Here is a 21,895-nt window from a genome sequence, read left to right as displayed (position 1 = left end):
TCGTACTCGAGATTTTGACTGATTCACACTCAGAATCGATCACTGATCACGTTTTCATGATCTAGAAAAAATGTGTCTGTATATTTTTAGGATTTTTTGAACAACGTTAGTCCTATCGAACTGAAACTTAGTATCGGTTACTGGAATTATTATCGATATCACGTAAATTTTTTTCAAATTTTTATTTTTTAATGTTTTAATGAATCATATTTATTTACTTTAAGTTTAGACTAGTTAAAAGTTTTGAATCATAAATGAAACAACTGTCTGATCGTATTTATTACGGCAAAATTTTGACTAAAAGACTTCATCTCAGTCAAAATTTTCGCCATTTTGGATATTTAATACTGAAAATAAACAAATAGCGGACTACCCAATCCACAATACGTCATTTGCATAAATTTTCAATGCAATAATATTCCTGTATATGAGCTGTTATAATTGAAAGTGGCATAAGTCCACTTTTCTTCATTTCGAGAAACATCTCGCAAAACATTTAATATAATGCTTTGGGTTTAGCAATATTTAAAAATACTAGTGGCCTGTAATACGTATATTCTGCTTTTCCGAAATTCTGGACATATCGAATTAAAATAAGTAATAACAATTTGTGAATTAAGTCAAACAGAAATAGTGTTTTTGGAACTGAAAATTGGTCTTCGCCACATTCAAATATAACAGCTTATTTGTAAACTTGATTGGAAGCGTTGATTATTGGCATCACGAATGGTTTGGTATTATTATTTTTAATTCAAATAAAATACGTTTCGGTAATCAACGATGACAACATTTTGCCGATATACTGGTAAACAAGTATATTGGTTTTGCAATCTCTAAATTTAGTTAGAGAATAGTGCTCTAATAGTTTCCAAAAATCACTGACACATTACCCTTGTGTACTTATCTCATATAACTAGGTATGTACCTATACATATATTATACTTACATCTAAACTAGCGAGACAGTACCAACAGAAGACGTGTTTACACCTCTTGCACATCATTTGAGCACAGCCTTCATCCTTCTCGATGGGCACATGGCACATAGGGCACCATTTAATGAGATCAGATTCTCCAGTCAACCCTACAAGCCCCTCCGAGCCTGCACCGCCCCCGGCTTCCAGCGCTATCTGTCGCATATATCCGGAACAATCCATACCGGCGTGCCACTAAAAATCACAAAATACCAAATGAACCACTGTCAATTCACATCAATGTACAAATTCAAATTCGAATGATACCTTGTTGGTACATGCGCTGCAAAAGTGATGTGAGCAAGTCGGACATAGGACTGGTTGCGGAGGACCGGCACCACCGGGCGAGCCTGGACCTGTTACTATTCCGTTTGTTCCGTTGGATACCAGGCATATTGTTTCGCATCCAGCACGGGGACAAAACGCCCGAGCCCCATCCATTGCAACCTCTGAAAGTTAATACAAACATTTTGATTAATATGCAGTATTATATTTGAATGTATATATATGTAATCTCAGTTGGGACGAAAGAGGAATGAAATTTGGCACACATTGTAAAAATAAGGTCATTCAATTGAAAGTTTAGCATTATTTGAACAACTTTATTTAAAGTATGCATACTCGCATTCTGAGTGTAATAGTAAATATACCTGACTTCTCCTATGTTAGAATTATTAGAAGCTAAGATCAAAAATATAAGCAAGTTCCTGCAATATGTATACAGTACATATGTATGTTACATTTGAAGTGTATTTTCATATTCGAATACAATTCAACTAGTAAATTTGCCCGATTCACCAGATGCACAAATCTTTTTTATCCACCTATTTGTCAAAGCAACACCTCTTTCAATAGTGCAATCGTTCGTATATGCCGTATTTACGATAGCTTAGATGATTATCCTGACCTCTTTAGAGACTCTTTTAGTATTTTTAGGACAAAGGTGAAGAAAATAATATGTGGTTGATTTGCTTCTTCACCCTTATAGTCTTTCTTTTTATTTTTTACTTTATCTGTATCTTTTTCTTTATCTGTTTCTTTTCTTTTTTTTTAAATCTTGATGTTTTTGTAATTTTACTTTTTTATATCACCATGTGGTGCTCACTGTAAATGGAATATTATATTTTTATTTATGTTTATTATTATTTTTTGTCTCATTATACAACTTTCTTTTTATATTTTATTCTGTATGTGTGCCTATTTAAATAAAATAAATAAAAAATAAATTATATCTGAACACGCGCAAATACACTGTCAACAATGTGCGCCAGTTGTAATATAACAGTTGAGTTTTGACAGCTCTAATGTTTTTACGAATACTTTAGAATTCAATAATGCGTTAATATTTGCTTGGTATTACGAATAAAGGTAACGAGTACCGTATTATGATAACTCTAAGAATGTGTTTAAAACAAAAATGTGACTTTCCAATTCAATTTACTAGTCGAGTGACGTTTTCACGAAAACCTAACCTTTCCATCTTACCCGGTACTAACTTATAGTTCAAGTGTATTTTCAGTTGTAATATATTTTGACCAGTTGGAATGTAATTCGCCATATGAATCAACTTACGTGGGTTAGACAGAATATATTCCAACTAGTCAAAATATATTGCAACTGAAAATACTAGTAGTTGGTACCATGTTAGATGGAATATATTCCAACTAGTCGAAATATATTAAAACTGGAAGATACACTAACTGTAACATATCTATATACAAGATAAAGCAAATCTATACACAAAGTTTGTTTCAAATATGAAAATGATCTAACCCACTTTCAAGTAATTTCAAGTGTTCGTAGACACAATTTATCACAATAAAGTTTTTCAACTTTGAGGAAATCGATTAAACTTTGAGGAAATTAAGTTAAACAACAACTATGAGAGCTGATCCAACCTAAGACTTCTACATAGCTACAGCGACAGATTTATAATTACATATAGGTATATTGTGAAACAAATATCAAAACATAATCAGTTAGCAAAATTTCTCACATTGCATTTTTATGAATATACATAGGACTAGTGTTGTACCCGATGAAATATCATCGCATGGGTGTTGGTTTATTACGTTATTAAATAAAAAAAAAATTAAAAGAAATGTGTCGGTCCTGTGTTTGATCCGCACGCGGTCGAATTTTTTTCAAATACCTTTCAAATACATTTAATTGTTTAATATGAAAAAAATGGTAAAATCTACCACCTACCTACCGAAATTGTATAAACAATATAAAACACCAATAGAAAAATGAATTAATTTAATACATTTTCAATAGATGGCACTAAATGCTCAGACTTGAGTGCCGTCTATTAGCTTAGAGGAAATATTGGTAGCAAACAGTAAATATAGAAGTTTTTCTGTTGTTATATTCGTAAGTTTTATTGGCAGTGTTTTAGCTGTGACGTACATATGTATGTCGAATCGAAACGGCTATTGATTGTGATTTATGAGTGAAATTTTGATTAACTCTCTTCCATTTGGGCCTTACAGGGATGTTTTGTATTTGTAGTTGTCTCTTACATATTTATTGAAACTGGCTGTAGGTGCAAGGCATTCCTTATGCTATATTTTTTATTTGATATTTTTACTTTATCTGTTATTATTAAATGCTATTTTTTATGTTTATGTATGGATGTATTTATGTTTATGTTCAAATGTATTTTTTATGTATAATTGATGAGTATATTATTTTCTTTATGTATTAATTGTTATTTTGTTTTTTTTTTGTGTTATATTTTTTGACCATTGTGGCGCTTTAGGATTTCCTGTTATGCCACAATGGTCTGTTTAGAATAAATAAATTAAGGTCTGACCGCACTATGCGTCTGCGACACGAACGGCAGCGTGCGGCCAAATATTGTTTGTATGAAATTGTATGAGATATAACGCACTACGCGTCACGCGACAGAGTTGCCTTTTGTATCAACTTTGCCGTGTTGTGTCGTGCTGCAGCAGTCGACGGCCGTATAGTGCGGTCAGACCTTTATAGTACGGTGAGCGTTATCTTACTATTATATATATGATACCCATTAGGGCACTATCGAATAACAAGGCGCGTTGTAGTGGCTTTACGACATAGTTCGGGTTCAGGTCACCATCCTGCGAGTTGAGGCCGATTCGACTATGTTGGTGGCGACTACTTTACTTCCTTCCTGCCCGTCATATTAAACGCTCGTGTTTACAACAATACCGTAATTTCATTCATTTCGCCCTCACGGCGCAACAAATAACAAGCAAATAAAGTATTTTGATGATTATCCGTAGTATAGTAATGAGTCAAGGCACAGATCACTGATAAATTTCACACGGCAATAATTTAAAAGCAGTTCACATACCCAACATTATCAGTAAAATTCAGACACGTCATTGTATATGGAGGCCAACAAACTGAACAATTGGACTTAAATTTTCACAACGGCTATCAAATTTTCTAAAAGCTACAGCCGTCGCATTTGAAAACGAATAGTATAGGGATTTGGACGAGTTCACTCACCATGATTGAGCCGAAACTTGCGGTGTTTCTCGATGAGATCTGGGTTAACCAGCTTTTCCACTTCCGTGGTCTGCATGACCCCTTGCACTAGGCATCGAGAATCCGGACAGGAGATGTCGTAGGCCCCATTCATAATCTCGTACTCGACGTACGACTTCATACACTGCAACAAAATGAGCACAAATGTTAATGCAATGAAACTAGTTTTGCTCTCGTTGATATTTCAACGGAGTGTTTTTGGAAAGGAAAAAAAAAAAAGAACAAAATCGATGAACAAATAACCAAGCTACAGACGTGTGCATCTTTCCGCACGCATAAATGGTCGTGTTGGGCAGAAAATGTGCCTAAAAAGGCAACCCGGTACGCATCGCTGCTCAAAATCTCAGCTCGCGATGAGATTGTGAAGTTGTGTTATCAGAATACATATAAATACTCTTACCATTTAAATGTCCTTAAGCTAAATTCGGTTGTGAGTTTCAGTGAGCGGGGAAACTTATTCTGCGCGAATCTCGATTTTGGACGGCACATTGATAATACTTGCTCGAGAGCTATAAAAATATTGGGTTTCATACTGCATGCAAGTAAACCTTTCCAGAGTGCATTAGTATTCCGTATCCTATATGATTCGCTAGTGAGAAGCATTCTTGAGTTTTCTTCAATTATATGGAGACCTATGTATGTACTACATATTTTATTTATTTTATTGTTACAAATCAATACACACTCGCCATTACAGATTTGCTCCAATGCGACGGGTGTACGTTAATGAAATACATAAACAATCAGAAATCAGAAATACAGTAATACATACATATACAATATCAGAATATATAGAATATAACAATTAATCAGAAAATAATAATCATAGTGACATCTATGGATTTCAGATTACTGTGTATAATTAATACAAATTATACACAGGCAGATTTTTGTGACAACAGGATTAGATTTTTTAATACCAATTTTCAGGAACCGTTTCAGCAATGATCAGATAAAATTGGCAAACTCTGATAGAGAAACGATCGATTTGGAGTCACAAAACCCCCAAATCTAACCAGCAGTGGCGAGGACACGAACCTATGACCTCAGTGATGCTAAATATATACGCTATCACTAAGCCAAACTGCTGGCTGTAGTGATAGGGTCCATTGTTTGAGAATCGAAAGAGTACAGAGAAAATTTCTCAGCTATACCTACATGATGTTTTACGGTTGCGACCCTTGGCTCTATTCTATACCTGCTGGGAGCACTAGGTTATAATTAAAGAGCGGACCAACTTTGCGCCTTTTATTGTGCATTGTTCGTCGTGCTTTGTTCATTTTTATGATGAACCTTTTTTATGCTCTCTAGCTTTGTAGTTTGCCCTGTTTCTTGGAAAATATACCCAAAACACCCTGTTTCCTGGAAAAAGCACGCTTCCGATCCTAGTTATAATTAGTCTTCGGCGGTGGAGCGTGCTTTTGGAACAAAAAATGGGAGTTTTGGGGCTTTTTTCCAAGAAATAAGGCAAACTACAAAGCTAGAGAGCAAAAAAAAAGGTTCACCATAAAAATGAACAATGGTGCGCAATAAAGCTTAGTTGTAATTACCTCGAGTCACGACGTAGAGTATATTCGGGGAAACATTTATATAAATTAATGGTTGATTTGGTGGGCAATCCTCAAACTCTTGATATATTAAATATATTAGATACCGCGATTTGTTCTCCTCACCTGGGGCACGTACCAGTTTGATGGTTTCGTCGCCTGTTGCCAGGGGCATCAAACTCCTCAACCGGATTTCTATTAGTTTTGATTTGTTGAATCTAAAATATACTTATCTGGTTGAGGGATTGTTTAATTTGGGATTTTAGCATGATATTATTATATTTGTTTATATTTATTTTAATTTTATTTTCATCTTATTGGATACTTTTTTTTCTTTTTTTTTGTTTAGCTATAGTGAAGACTTTAAACTACTCTGTAATGTCACCAGTGGCGGCTAGTGAGAATTCATAGAGGGGTGGGGGGGGGGGCTGCAGAGATTAATCGGGATGTAATAGCTCGTTGACCATACCGGTGATCAAATGCAGACAAAAATAGCATGCTTATGTACTATACTGGGAGGTCTGCAGCCCTGCAGCCCATATGGACGACAAAAATAGCATGCATTTGTACTATACTGGGAGGCTGTAGCCCCGCAGCCCATATATGTATGTATACGAGCCGCCACTGAATGTCACTATGGCAAAATTGTAATAAATTAATAAATAAATAATAAAATGTATTTAAGTGAGATTTACAAATAACTGAAACTTGAAAGTTGGGAATGCTTTGACTCATATGACTTTCATGGTACAAGCGCACCGAACAGAACAAATTGTACGAAATCACAAATGCCGGACATCAGTAAATATATGTATGTATGTATATTCATAATTATATTACGGAAATCCACAGACACATGAAATAAAATCCTTCGAATCGTCAAAATGTGTAATATATTATAATATGTATCCGTACGGCATGTTGGTATGTAGGTGTAGTATTTCAGGACTATTTATATAATATATATGTTTAGAAGAGGGTTAATTTATTATCCATCTACTTATAACGGGAAATAAGCTAGTTTATACGTAAAAGTTATGGCAGAATATTAAATTAAGGTCGACCAGTGTTCGAATGTCAAACGCGTGAACCAAATACGCATGTTCGTAATAATACACACTATAAATTACTTCTACATATATTCCTTCCAAATTCCTTCCAAAGAAAAAAATTCTCTTCCGTGTGCGTACATTGTTTTTGATCACAAAACGTGTTCAGAAATAGATAATGTAAAAACGTTTTTGAATAAGATTATAGAATATCGTATGTTAGCGCTGGTTTGGCAACATGTTATATTGTGTGTATGTTGGTTCCATGAAAACTGAAGACATGACAAAAGAACCTTGAGAGTTGATCAGCAGTACACATATTTATGTATTGAGCTGAGTCTCTACTATTTACAACTAAAGATTGGCGTTGGAAGGATGTTTTTCAACTCCATTGGTGTTCAAAGCAAGAGAGCAAAAAAGCATGGTTATTCTAAGAAATTGACAATAGTGGATCACTTTTTGCGCGAAAAGCACCCATCGACCGCCTTAGACTGGTTATAACCAGAGATCGGCACTCAGCGAGCAAAATGGGTTCAATATTGTCAATTTATATTGTTAACCTTTTTTTTGTAGGTTGACAATAGGCAAAACCTCTTTCTTATAAAGCTTAGTTATAACTTTTTATAAGTTTTTTGCCTTTATGGCTATTGTTGACTTCGTAAAAAACAGTTTTTTAATTGCTCTCTTGTTTTCAGCTTTGTTGGAACGTGTATTGTTATTTAGGATTGCCCTGATGAATATCTGTCCTTTAGTGTAGATATATGTACTACTGTATGTGTATAGATTTATTACTGTCTTAATTCAGCGTTGTTGGAACGTGTATTGATATTTGGGATTGCCCTAATGACCACCAGCCTTCTAGTTATAACTAGACTTTGGTGTTGGCTTAGTGCTCTTTAAATAACAATAGACCTCTCCATTAGTTAACAAAAAGAAAAAAGAGCAAAAAAGTACGGTTGAAAATAGTAATTGACAATAGTGAACCATTTTTTTGCAAAACCAATTGATTGTAACTAAGGACCATCGAACAAGATGCTCGAATGCTAAAAAAATGGTTCACTATTGTCAACCATTTTTTTGCTCTCCCGCTTTCTCGGACAATGGAGAGTTGTATTGTTATTTTAAGGCGGCAACTCGACCGCCGATCTCTAGCAATAGCCATTTATAAGCGTTGGGATGATGCTTTTGGCACAAAAATGGTCAACTATGCTTTTTTGCTCTCTTGCTTTATATTCTGATGAAGTGCTCTATTGTTATTTGACGAGCACCAAGCCAACGCTTAAGTCTAGTTATAACCAGTATTAGGCTAAGGGCAGTTGCTTTTGGATCAAAAAAGTTAACCATTGTTAATTTCTTAGACAAACCATGCTATTTTGATTTCATACTTTAAAAATAATGGAGCGGTATGTTGTTATTTGCAAAAGCATTTGCAAATCTGGTTATAATCCAGTTTACACGCAGTTAGCAATTTGGTCAAGAGGCATCAAATCACAATACAACCGATAAACATTACATGTCGAACACGTCACCTCTCCTTTGAACATAAATTTGTCCAAGGCGAATTAAAACAATCAAGTTTTGAAATACAATAACGGAATTTGGCTTCAAAATATTGCATTTCGTAAGAATTGCAAGGAAGTGACAAAAGAGGAATTTGCGGTAGACCACATATAAACTCCATTATATCATAATTTACAAAGTGCAAAAAACAACGTCAACAAAATATACTTATGTACATATGTACATATAATATAAAGAACGGGAAAAAATAATGACCGTATTGAATACAAAAATAGAAACTTAAAGTCGGAGAAAAATCAAGCGCAAGGCTAAATTTTCCGGTTGCAAGAAGACATGCTTCACATAACATCGCATGTGCAAAATAACACACTTACCACAGACAACGCTCTTTAAATAAATAGTATAAAAATACTGAGCGTCTGCTATGATTATAGTAAATGTTTTGAACGGAAGGAAAGCTTTTCTACTTGCGTACGTATGTATAATAAATTGCATTGGAGACCTTGTTAACGGATCGAAAATCAGATCAAGGGCTACCTTGAGAGCTTTTTTTGATGCTGGAAATAACGTGATTAGTAACATCGCAGAGTTTTTATTTTTTTTTTTTTTACTAAAGACGACCTTCGAATGTAAGAATTGGCTAAATCCAACTAAATCCTAATTGAACCGCCAATGCTGCTTAGCGTAAATAATCATTATTCGAGATTTTCAGACTGCAATATAAAGGTAACGTCAGGTGAATTTACAAATTCGCTGATAAACTGACGACAAATAAATCAAAATGTCGAAATTTCAAAAGCGGTTCTCAGCTTTCTTTGACTGGTGGCGTACACCATTGGCTGTTCTTTTATAATAAAAAACTTGTAAAAGGTAGCTAGAAGGATGGAGGATAGATGCACGAACGAAGTGCTTGAATGTCACCCGAGAGAATGTAAGAAGGTGCCAAGAAGGACACAGGGGAGATAGATGCCCAAAACAGAGAGGCTGGCGATATATGCATATTTTACAGACATGGTGTAAACTATGATAGTGAATATACTAACTAGTCAGTGTATACATAGCTGTCAAATCTGTTCAATTATTATATACACGATATAACAGGTTGGAAAAAATGACTTGTTAATGTAGACAAAAACTATTCGGCTTTCAAAGTATCCACAATTGTGCACTAGAGTTGCCATATTTCAATAATCCCAAAACTCAAAAAAGGACACGGAAATCATGGAAAACATTTAAAATGACAAAAATATCAGTTATTTTTTTATTATAAGCTTTTTATTAGCTTCACTCTGTTAGTTCAGTCACATTCTTGCCCGTACAAAATTTATGATCTGTTTTTGAGCCACTTCCAATCTATAGATTGCTTTGATATTTTACCAACATACGGGGGTTCGCTAACATTTAAGTAAGCTAATGTCTCCGACATGAAGCTAGAGGAGTTTAATCATTAGACAAATTATTAAAAAATACATCGGGATCCAAATGCGGCTTTCTACTGGTCCTTTGCAACTCGCGGGTTAAAAACTTGTTGGGAGGTTAACGTTACTCTGTTCACACGCATTTAATCTCATCTCATATAAACTTAATATTACAAGCTTTATACTTTCTCATGTACGTTTTTAATTCATTATTGGATTAACTAAAGTAATATATTGATGAAATTCGTGATGCAACTATTGAAGTGTTTTGGCCAAATGATAACCTCTTCTTAGCTGTCACTTTGACATTCAATTAATATAGAGATGTATACTTTGGAAAAAAACTTGTATTTAGCGTGTACAATAATGAGTCATTGTATACATTAACGAAATTCGACACTTTGAATGTAACATATACACTGGTTAAAGTAAATAATGAAGTTCACTCATAAATCCCCTCAATATGAGACCAACTCTTTTACATAGAATATCATCTGAAGGAGATTTCCATCGAAAAATGAGACGAGCGTTTGACTTTTACGTATGTATAGGTATATATTATATGTGGATATATATAGTTGAATACTTTATTTACATTTACATATGTACACATAAAAAATAGTGGAAAAAATTGCCAGAACCATCTCTCCTTAAAAATATTTTTTTCAGTGTACATTCAGGAACAAAATTTGACATTTAAATTCAACAACGTGAAATATAAAATGTTTTTATTGATAATAAACACCGCGTCAGTTACTTTTAATTAGTGTGTACAATAGGGAAATGAATACTATTCCCAATCTATGATAATATTTGTGGGTTTGAGAAATGTCTATTTGCGACGGACGAGGAAGTGTCGTTTTTGGGTCAAACATACATATGTATGTACATCAACATATTATACATAAACAAATTATAATATATGTAACACGCACATATGCATGTATGTACATATATAATGTTTGAAAACACGCTCGTGTCACTTGTGTTTGTTTAAATTCAACATCTAAAATGCAGATTTCCATACATAATAATGTGAAAATTCAGTCGAATGTCACAATTTATAAGCTGTTTTCGATATCAAAGTAACTGGACTGGAAATACATACGTATCGCATCTAGTTAAAGTATATATCATACATATATACATACGCAGATCCAATGCATAATTCAACGCAAGTATATACTAGAATCATGATTTCAATTAGGTATGTACATAAATATAATATATAAAAAAAATCTATGATATGTTTAGGAATGAATGTATTCTAGCCGTAATATATCCAATTTTACGATAAGTCAATATATGTATGTATGAATGTACGTCTTGGTTCTAAGGGGACCAAAGTCAAAGTACACAAACTCCGGGGTACATATGTAAGTTAGCGAAAGTTTGCTTACTCAAATATATAATATACATACTTGATGATGTTTAACTCCTTGTTAGAAATAAGCATAATTTTAGAACGTGATCTATATATGTATGTACGTAGATATATGGAATTCTTAGTACCCCAGTTTCAAACTGGATTTATAAGTACCGTATTGGAAACGAGCTCATCATATCGACTGTGTCCTTTCAGCAACAGTATTCTACAATTAATCTATTTTGTACTTCAGTCAGCTCAAATGGTGCTTCTATATATTTTATTTATTTAATTTCTAATTCTATCTGTACTCCCTATTTCCAATAATCTTGTTTGATGTGCCCACTTTTGATTTACTGGTTTTTCATTGATTGATTTATTGGTTTTTCATTGTTGATTTTTGGTTTACACCAAAATTTCGCCATCGGAATTACCGTAATACCAGTTTGACAGTTCCCTTGTAACACCACTGATGCATTCGTAAGAGTGGCTACACTGATGGCTGCATACTAGTGGCAACACAGACCAACCAAGTCGTAATAAATGCGATCAGACGGTTGTTTCAATTATGATTACTAGATTTTAATTTATGTATTTATATGTCATTATTCACTTGAGATTTATTTTTAATTAATTTAAAGTTCAATCTAGGTTAACGTTTTTGGGAAAAGTAACCACATACAAGTTATTTAATCCACTTTTTTTTCATTTACTGGTAAAAACCAATCCCTATTCGTAACACGCAGAGGCGTTATATGTATGTACGTGAGATTTATCGATACTTATAGAATAATAGCAAATAAAAATGATAAGATTTACCTAACGTGAGATTGGTCCGTTCGGAGCGGAGTAACATGTGATTGGACACTCGTCAGTTTGTTTGCGGAAAATAATTGGTTTGCTCACACTTTTTGCAAATACAATAAGTCGTTTAGCATTAGGGTTGTCAATATATTACGCAAATATTGCTCTGAAACGTCCACATCCGTGGCCTCACGGTCAACCAAGAATGTAATGATCAAACCGCAACTTCACGTGTGTTCGCAATAGATACCTACCTTACTTTTATGGTTGTTATTATGTAATTAAGAAGAAAAAATCCTTCAGAAAACGCACATTATTATATGTACATTCACAAGGCGAGAACGAAATGGTTTTAAGCATATTCGAAATTCGAACAAAGAATGTGCAATATTGTCGTAGGAAGTTTAGGGGAAAACTTGAGTGGATCGACATGTGTGTAATTAAATTCCGGCACACTAGGGAATTCACGTCGCGTAGACAATTGAATGGGAAGCGTCTTTATTTTCAGCAAAAACCAATTTCATGGTCATTACACGTCTGAAATCAGCGGGGAATGAAAAAGTGCCAGAGAAAATTCGCACAATTAACTTATAACTGCGCGACGCGAAGCGGTCAATGTCGTGAAATTACATTTTTTAAATCATCATCAGCCGTTTCTCCCATTGTCACCCGTCCGTGTGAAGTATTTTTTCCCGTCATTAACAAATGATGGTCATTGACCAATCATCATCCTAAAATGTCAAATTCCTCCGTTTATTACTCTTCCTCTCCGATACTTGAACAAAAAAGGGGGATGGATAGTAGCAGAAGCACATTTCTTCATGTTTTAATCAAGTTTTATGAGACGCATTTATGACTACCAATAGATGTGTATATTTAATAGGTCAGTTAATTTTTATTTAACTACTAGTATTGTGTCTGTTGATATTCAACGGGTGGTTTCAGAAAAATAATTGATACATGCATTAAAGCAAAGTTATATCATATACATATATAATATCGCTATTCTGTGCGTCTGTGTATGCTCACCATACTACAATATAATAGTCGTTTCGATTCGAAATACATATGTATGTACGTCACAGCTAACACACTGCCAACAAAATGTAGGCATATAATAACGAAAGAAAAAAACTTCTATATATACTGTTTGCTACCAATGTATCCTCTAAGCAAATTAGTATCTGAGCATTTAGCGCCATTTAATGAAAAATTATTTAATTAATTATTTTTTCTATTGTTTATATGGACATACATACTTACATAGGTAGGTAGCTAGTTTTTACCTTTTTTTTTCTTACCATTTTTTTTCATATTAAACAATTAAATATAAATAATTTAGACGGTATTTGAAAAAAATTCGACTGCGTGCGGATCGAACACAGGACCGACACATTTCTATTATTTTTTATTTATTTATAACTTAATATGCCATCACCCATGCGATGATATTTCATCGGATACAACACTACTGTATCATAAATAGAAAACAACAACAATTGTCATCGTAATCGCTATCGTAACTGAAGTCGGAAGCGGAACCGGAAAAAAGAATCGATATTCGGAACTGAAATAGGAATCGGGAATCGTAACTAAAATAGGAATCGGAACCGGAACCGAAACTGGAATCGAAATCACAGTCAGAATCTATATCTATAATAACTCTTGATAATTCTAAAATTTATTTTTTTGAAACCTCCACACTTTTCGATGCAATCGCCACATTCCCTCATACGTTCAGTCCACTAAAAATTGCATTAAAAATTACGAAATATTGTACGCTCGGCATGTTGAAGAAAAATAAAACACGGAATACGTGGGTGAAATGTATAATACAAAGGTAGTTGATATAGTGGAAAGAGTGAAGAGATTGAAAGGGCGGATAGATAGAATAATGGACGAAAGAAGTGCTGAAATGGTACTCGAGATAATGCAAAAGGGTGCAAAGAAAGGCAGATTGGTGGATGAAATTAGAAAAAATGTGCGAGATGAAATGGATGAGAGTTACTCTAAAGAATTACCCCAGATAATGTAAAAGGGCAACACTAAAACTGCAAGGAAGATGGGAAGACGAAATTAGGAAAATGTATGGGGTATTCCATCTTACCCCATACATTTTCCTAATTTCGTCTTCCCAGGACGAAAGTTGCGCAAAACAGAGACGAGTGGAATCGTGTTGGAGAGGCCACCATCTAACAATGGATGATGAATTGCCGTAAATGATTATATATGTATATAAACCCCATTCTAGATGAATATATGTATGTACTTGAGCCCTATAAAATATTCAAATCTATCCTACTCATCGCATCCTCGACAGACATACATACATATGTAATATGTAAATACCGGTCACCCCTTCAATCGAGACGTTTCTACCTTGAAACTACATATGTATATAAACGTATCAAATGATATACACTAATGATTAATACAAAAAATATGATAATCTTCAGCCACCAATTCGTCATCGCCCATTCGGTCGTAAATATTTGCAAATCTCACAAAGGAAGACAAAAATAAGTCACCGCTAAGACGTTTGCACAATGCATAAATAAAGATACCATCGCATTAATAATAATATGCACCTTCTTGTGTAGAACTTTATTTTTTTTCTTTAGTACAATATACGTTGAAGATGGAAAGGCGTTACTAATGAGTCGAGTATGATTCATAAAATCAACACAGCATAACGTGAGTATCGGCATCAACATATGTACATAATTGTTTATATAAAAATCCTAATCGTTTAAAATTGACTGTACATAGAAGCGGAAATTGTACAGAGTTGATAAAAACTTCCACTCAATGTTAATCATTATTATGAAACTTATTATAATGGCATCGATTAAATTGCACATGCTTAATGGGCTTGGATAAAAGCGCATTTGGAAATTTTTCCCAAATCACTATCGCTGGCCATGAAAATTCAACATACACGTATGTGACGTCACATTGGCGTTGAAAACCCGCTCTGGTCGACAACAACATTGCCGTGTTCTTTCAAGAAGCGGTCAGCTGAAAGTTTTGGGTCAATGCGTGAAATCACGATGACTCATCGACGATGAACATAGCGGTTTCCCTTCTTATCTAGTTGAACTGTTTATACAATTTGAACCTTAATAGTGGCCTCACGAGCCGACCGGTTTGGACTATGGAATTCATGCTTTTTGTTAGCCTTAACTGAGTGAATATTATGATGTGTTTTATCGGTTTGGTTGGTTGATAAGGCGCTGTGTGCAAACCTCTTTGTTGAGGACACGTAATGCTGGTGTTACGAGTTCTAAACGAAAATATATACATACATACATATTTACGAAGAATGTGTATACATTTCGAAAAGGGTCAATGTTGAAATAGGTGCCTGTTATCTATTTAGTTTGGGGCATCCTCGATTTGTGTTCAAAACACGTACGTCTGGTTGTACATCATGGTTACCCAGGCTTAATACATAGTATAATGTGGGTTAAGATATGGACATTTAAGATAATTCAAATAAACACTACGTATTCGTACATTATTTACTTAGTCAATAGGTATTATTCGTTTGAAAATTACAATCCAGATGTGGTATTTGTGTTTTATGCTTAGGATCTTATGGAAAATCAAGAGTGACGATCAATATTTACATCATGGAGACTTACTCAATACATGGTGATGCTAGATGAGAATTCAGAAAAATGTATCGGGGCTTAGAAAAAGAGGTAAAAGGCGATCACCCAGAAGATCTTCTTTTGGCTCTATATAATTTTATATAATAGTAAGAATTCCGGACCAATGTGATGTGGAGAGTTCCGAGTTTATAGGGAACTAGTTGTTTTACCCGGCTTCGCTCAGTATTTGTAATATAAACAGCTTAAACATGGCGAATTTAATAGTAAATATTCATTTATTATTTTATTAAATTTATTTCAATCGAAAAAAATATATATCGTTATAGAAACTTTCATTTGTTTTCGATGTTACCAACCAACATCACATTCTTACAAAGTCTCTTTCGAAGTTATATATTAGATAAATAACGTTTAACTAAATATGTCAATTGACACCTAAATTATTTTTTTATAATAGTGAATCACGCTTGAAGTATTTTGTTTACATAGTGAGTAACGGGCATTTTACCCATGACGTCTATAGCGGTCATTTCACTTTCAATTTTGAGCAAAATCCGCTCTTTCTGTACAGAATTTATAATCTTATAAGATAAATTTGTACTTATTGATCAAAAAATTGAGGTTAAACGTTAAGACGACCTTTGAACAAATCAAAATGCTCGCGAGAAAGTACTCTAAACATGAATACAAAATACTTTCAGAAATCGATCTATAAAATTTTGGTGAAAGTTTGGATTTTTAGTATCAATATAAATAATAATTGGTTTACCAGTTCAACGCAAATGGCAAAATAAAAGTGGAAATACTGTTAAATCCTCTATCCTACTAGTGTAACATACGTACATATTTACATGACCTGGAAGGAGTGGAATTTTCTTATTAGAAATTATGTATACATCTCTGACAGGATTGCCGTACTACTAATTAAATAAAATATGCAACTCGTAAAAAATATAAATTTTAACATTCATTGAAGACAGGTCTTTGAACTCATAAAAAATTACAAGTATGTAAAATTATCGCCATAACCTTCGCCCATTTTTTACGCATGTGAGATTGATATGATAACAATTCATACAGACAATTTTCTAAAAAAAAAAAGTCAGTATTTAATGTAACAAAATCTTAAAGAATATAGCATTGTTATATGTAACAAATTCGTAACTCCCTTATATGTACATATGTAAATAGAGATGGAATAGAATTCTCCCATTTTGGCCGAGAGTGGATTTGCGTCATACCAAACGAACTGACAGTGGATCGATAGTCCGTCTGGACCAATGACGAGCAAAGAGAGTTGATTTGCATCAATCGTGCTTCACCTCCTACCCAACTAACTGACTAAATGATCGAACTAACGGAGAAAGTAATAGCTTCAACTGACGACCCAAAAACAAGAACCTTTCGCTACGATAATTAAAAACCATTTATGTAAAAAAAATGACAAACTCAACGGTAATAATAGAATCAGAAACACGACCTCGAGTACCCAACAGTTGAAGTTCAAATTTAAGTTTTCCGGGTTTTAAACGACAAATCCGTTAAACGGAAGTGCTCAGACCTTGCGGGTTAAAATGAAACGTTGCGTACGAAGTGTATACCCAGAACTTTTTTTTATATCAATCAAACGAATCAATTTGGCTCGATATATAAAAACAATATTAAAGGAGAATTTTGTGCGTTGGGAAGATAAAGAGAGAGAGAGAGAGAGAGAGAGATCAACATCGTAAAAGAGTCAGCCGGTTTGCCAAAAATACTCAACGACCTTGTTTCTTTTAAGTGGAGGGCGTGAAAAGAGGTCTGAATGTGCGAAGAAGCGGCTTTTCAATGACTGGAATTTCATCAATTACCATATGCATATTATATTAAAGTGGGAAATACACGATAATTCAGTGCGATGCTATAAAATGTCATAATTGTGACAGGCAAAGTGGTGGGATCCAATTCAGTCTGAAATTTAATGGCGCCTATGCATATTAAATGAGGTAATTGCAGGGTCTATGTCAGACGTATCGTGACTGAGGCTGTTTAATAATATCATGGGAATCTCGACAGGCGAAACAATGAATGTGACAAGACATGAATACCGCTAATTAAAATATCCAGGTTGGATTTAAGAGGTCGATGAACTTTTTTCTAAACAGCGAATTTTTTTATATGTACTTATGTATATAATAGTACTTGAGACTAATCCAAGTGAGGGTTATATTATTAAGAGACAGTTTAATAAGGCAAAATGAGTAGATGAGCTGTGAAACTTCTTCTACATATTTACATTTACACTAAGTTAGGCGGACAGCTAATCTTGAATAACTCATTGTGTTTATATGGGTCAAGTTCTATATTTAGTAATATTCGACGAAATTGCTGTTTGCGTGTAGACTGGACTTAATGTGGAGGCTTCAGAAGATTTAGCGTCGAAAAACACGATAATTTTAATTTTATTTTATTTATTTTTAATCTTTATCAGGAAGGCCTAGCAGGTTATCCCAATGCGCTTTCCTGGGCAGAAACACTGTACATTTAATATAAGTATTATACAAAGTAAATGCATATCAATTAACACTCACAGAGTTAATTGATCTATGACTCTATGGTCAAATTTGTAAATTTGCAGCATTTTATACAATTCAGCGAAATTCTAGATTGCTGGAAACTCGAGATTTGCATAAGGTTGCCAATTTTTTGGAACCGTTTCAATGAATATCAGATAAATTGACAAACTCTGTTAGGAAACCTGGAGTCACAAATCCAAGGTCTGGCCATCAGAAACCAGTGGGATTTGAACCCGTGACGACTCTGTTCAAAGCATTATATGCCAACCACTAGTCTATTCTGCTGGTTATAATTGAATCATAGAACTTTAGATTCAATTATAAAAAGTAGAACTAAGATTTAATTTAAAAGGTCTTTGACAAATGTATTATAATTGGATATGAAATTTCAATTTGATACACTTAACAGTTTGAAGAAAATCGATAGTGTAAACTACATTATGCACTCATGCAAAATCTTTCACATTGTATATACACAGCAGGGGGAAGGGATAGGGGAAAGAGGAAGGAGGTGGGATGATGGAGCACCTTTCTAATCATCATCACACTTTAGTTTCGTGCAATGTTTCAGCGATGAAACGTTTCGTAATTCTGACGTCACTATGCACATGCAAAATAAACACTGGCATGCTCAGTCTGTGCCGAAATGTGCTATCTTCCCAAAACTCACCCCCTGAAGTGTTTTTGGTATATTTTATCATTTTATTGACATAGATTTTACACTGATCGATAACGGTGATTCCCATATTTGATAAATGAATAAACTTGTCGAAATAATAAGAGCGTACGAATTAACAATGGCCTGAAGAAACGCCCTTTCCAACTGGAAACCACAAGCACGTGCATTCCGTACGATTCAGTCAGTTTGCGCCTTTATGATATCATTTCAGCATGTTCTGTGTTATCTATAAGTTTTCTAAAAATAAATAACTACTTCTTGGAAAAAAATACTATTTACGATTGGTAGATCATCGACATTTAAATGTATTAATCCTTATCTGAAATTTTTGATTAGATATGAAATTTCAATTTGATTAGTTTTTTTTCAAAACAGAACAATTTTGAAAAACAATCGAACATGTAAATCACACTACACACTACATAAGTAAAACTTATGCAAAATTTTCCAAAATACCCATCAGGAAGGGGGAGGAAGTATATAAATAAGATGATGGAGCATCTTCCTAATCATAACACTTTCGAGCAATATTTCAGCGTTAACACGCTTCTTATTTCTGACATCACTATCAAAGCAAATCGCTACCGTTCGTTAAGAAGCTTTACTTAAAAAGTTAAAGTGATTACTCTATATATGTATGTGTTACAGTCGAAGTGTATTTTCAGTTGTAATATATTACAACTGACGTTTTCAGTTTAGGTCATTCATATTCGAATAGAATTCAACTAGTAAATTATATCTCTACAAGCGCAAATACACTTTCAACAATGTGCGCCAGTTGTAACATAACAGTTGAGTTTTGACAGCTCTGATGTTTTTACGAACGGTTTATAATTCAATAATGCGTTAATATTTGCTAGATATTATGAATAAAAGTAATGTGTACCGTATAACGATAACTCTAAGAATGTGTTCAAAACAAAAATATGACTTTCAAACTCAAATTAATAGTCGAGAGACTTTTTCACGAAAACCTAACCTCTCCATCTTACCTGGTACCAACTTATAGTTGAACTGTATTTTCAGTTGTAATATATTTTCACCAGTTGCAATGTAATTCGCCATATGAATCAACTTACGAGGGTTAGACGGAATATATTCAAACTAATCAAACTATGTATATTACAACTGAAAATACAATTCAACTATAACGGTAGTTATTTTAGTACAAGGTTAGATGGAATATGTTTATTATAATTGGAAGACACACTTCAACTGTAACATATGTATATATACATACATATACGTTTGTATATGTACATGGAAAGCTTGTTAATAGTCTTATGTTATCATTGAATACTTTTCCGTGTTATCTGTAGGTTTTCCAAAAATAAAATACCGTTTATTTAAAATAAAAATACAATGAAGGTCATAGTTTTACATAAAGGATACAACTTCATGATTTTTTTGTGCATTATAAAAATAAACATAAAATTTGGTAGTAAACTATAAAATATGTAAATGCACATATGTACGTATGAACTGTTGCTGACTAAAAATAAATATGAAAAGGCAACGCTAAGGAGATTAATATCGAGAATCGACTTATTGTATAACATTGAAGAATTTATAACGATGCAGTCATATTAACAGCATTTTAAAGCCATCATCGACATAACAAGACTGCTCGGACGGGTCGAAAATGAACCTTTCATCTATTTCAGGAAAATTTATAGAAGCAAAACTGGGTACCATTTCTGAGCGTGCTTTCCCGGCAATGGACGGGTCCACTCTTATAAACATGAGTTTTTCCACTCATCCCCCGGCGAGCTCCCAGCCTCGAGGGTACAAAAGTGAATCGAGAGAAACGAATAGGTCGTAAAAATGCATAATTTACCGAAACTTCTCCAGGGGGAGGGAGGGCAGATGTTGCGAGCTCGTTCTCACGCACGTTTCACGACGAATACGGAACATTTTCAATAAAAACGAAAGGTGAACACACAGTCGTGATTCGACAGCGTAATATATTTGTACACGAGCAGACACAGATAGTATGTATGTAGATACGTACCTGTAGGGAAAAGGGTCAGAGCGCACAATTATTACAACCCAAATAAGTACACGGTTGTGTGAGGTTACATCACGGTCCAAATGTTGATAACGTTTCTAAATAAACTGGTTTTTGACAAAGTTTCACCGTGGCGTGTTTAACAAATTATATATATATACGTATTCGAAGCTATGTAGATGCTGTGTAATCCACAGTCTCTGTAAATTATTTTCGTCACTTAACATGCTAGGTGGTTGCTTACGTAACATATTATTTTACAATAGAATCGAGAGGCCGAAAGTCCCAAGTGCCCTCACTATTCAGCACAAACTTTAGATGAGTATACAAGGGTAGCTACATATATATGTATATACAGATGTATATAGCATGTTCATGTTATGAGACTTTTATATTATATGTTTAGTATGTATGTACATATATTGAATTTTCCATTTTCCGGTTACTCATTGTTGTGTTCACTATTGAACGAATACGACCGCGATATGAAATTTCATATACGTAAATATTTATTATTAAATAATTATTTATTCAATCTTAATAATAGATTTCCTTAACGTTTTTCACTATATTTTTAATAATTTAAAACCACTATAGTTGAACCGATCTAGCATGAGATTTACGTATAAACTCTACATGCTATCACATTCACCCCCACTCGACCCGCGATGATCAATTACATTTCGTTTCAGTTTCGCATTGCATTTTGGTCAAGAAATACAACATTTTTTGTGCGTATAGCGGTCGGTAGAAATTTTATTTTTTGTTAGTTTTGAGTTCGTGTTTTGAAATATTCACATTAAAATTTTTTTTATATAAAATACGTA

At 33.9% G+C, this 21,895-nt stretch overlaps 2 protein-coding genes across 4 annotated transcripts in view; both read right to left on the bottom strand.

Annotated features, from left to right (window-relative positions):
* The window catches only part of LOC143914760 (uncharacterized), a 1,424,209-nt gene that overhangs the window by 9,957 nt on the left and 1,392,357 nt on the right, over nucleotides 1-21,895 (bottom strand). The window lies entirely within an intron of this gene.
* LOC143914749 (uncharacterized) overlaps nucleotides 1-21,895 on the bottom strand; it is an 82,480-nt gene that overhangs the window by 4,070 nt on the left and 56,515 nt on the right. For both annotated transcript variants that reach the window (XM_077435061.1, XM_077435062.1), the window contains exons 5-7: nucleotides 4,469-4,631; nucleotides 1,241-1,422; nucleotides 947-1,168 (exon numbers count right to left, since the gene is read on the bottom strand). In XM_077435061.1, the coding sequence (XP_077291187.1) occupies nucleotides 947-1,168; nucleotides 1,241-1,422; nucleotides 4,469-4,631 (567 nt within the window). The remainder of the gene's footprint in view (nucleotides 1-946; nucleotides 1,169-1,240; nucleotides 1,423-4,468; nucleotides 4,632-21,895) is intronic.

This window comes from Arctopsyche grandis, chromosome 7 (genome assembly GCF_051622035.1).
Source record: "Arctopsyche grandis isolate Sample6627 chromosome 7, ASM5162203v2, whole genome shotgun sequence".
NCBI lineage: Eukaryota > Metazoa > Arthropoda > Insecta > Trichoptera > Hydropsychidae > Arctopsyche > Arctopsyche grandis.
This window is presented reverse-complemented; position numbering and strand designations above follow the sequence as displayed.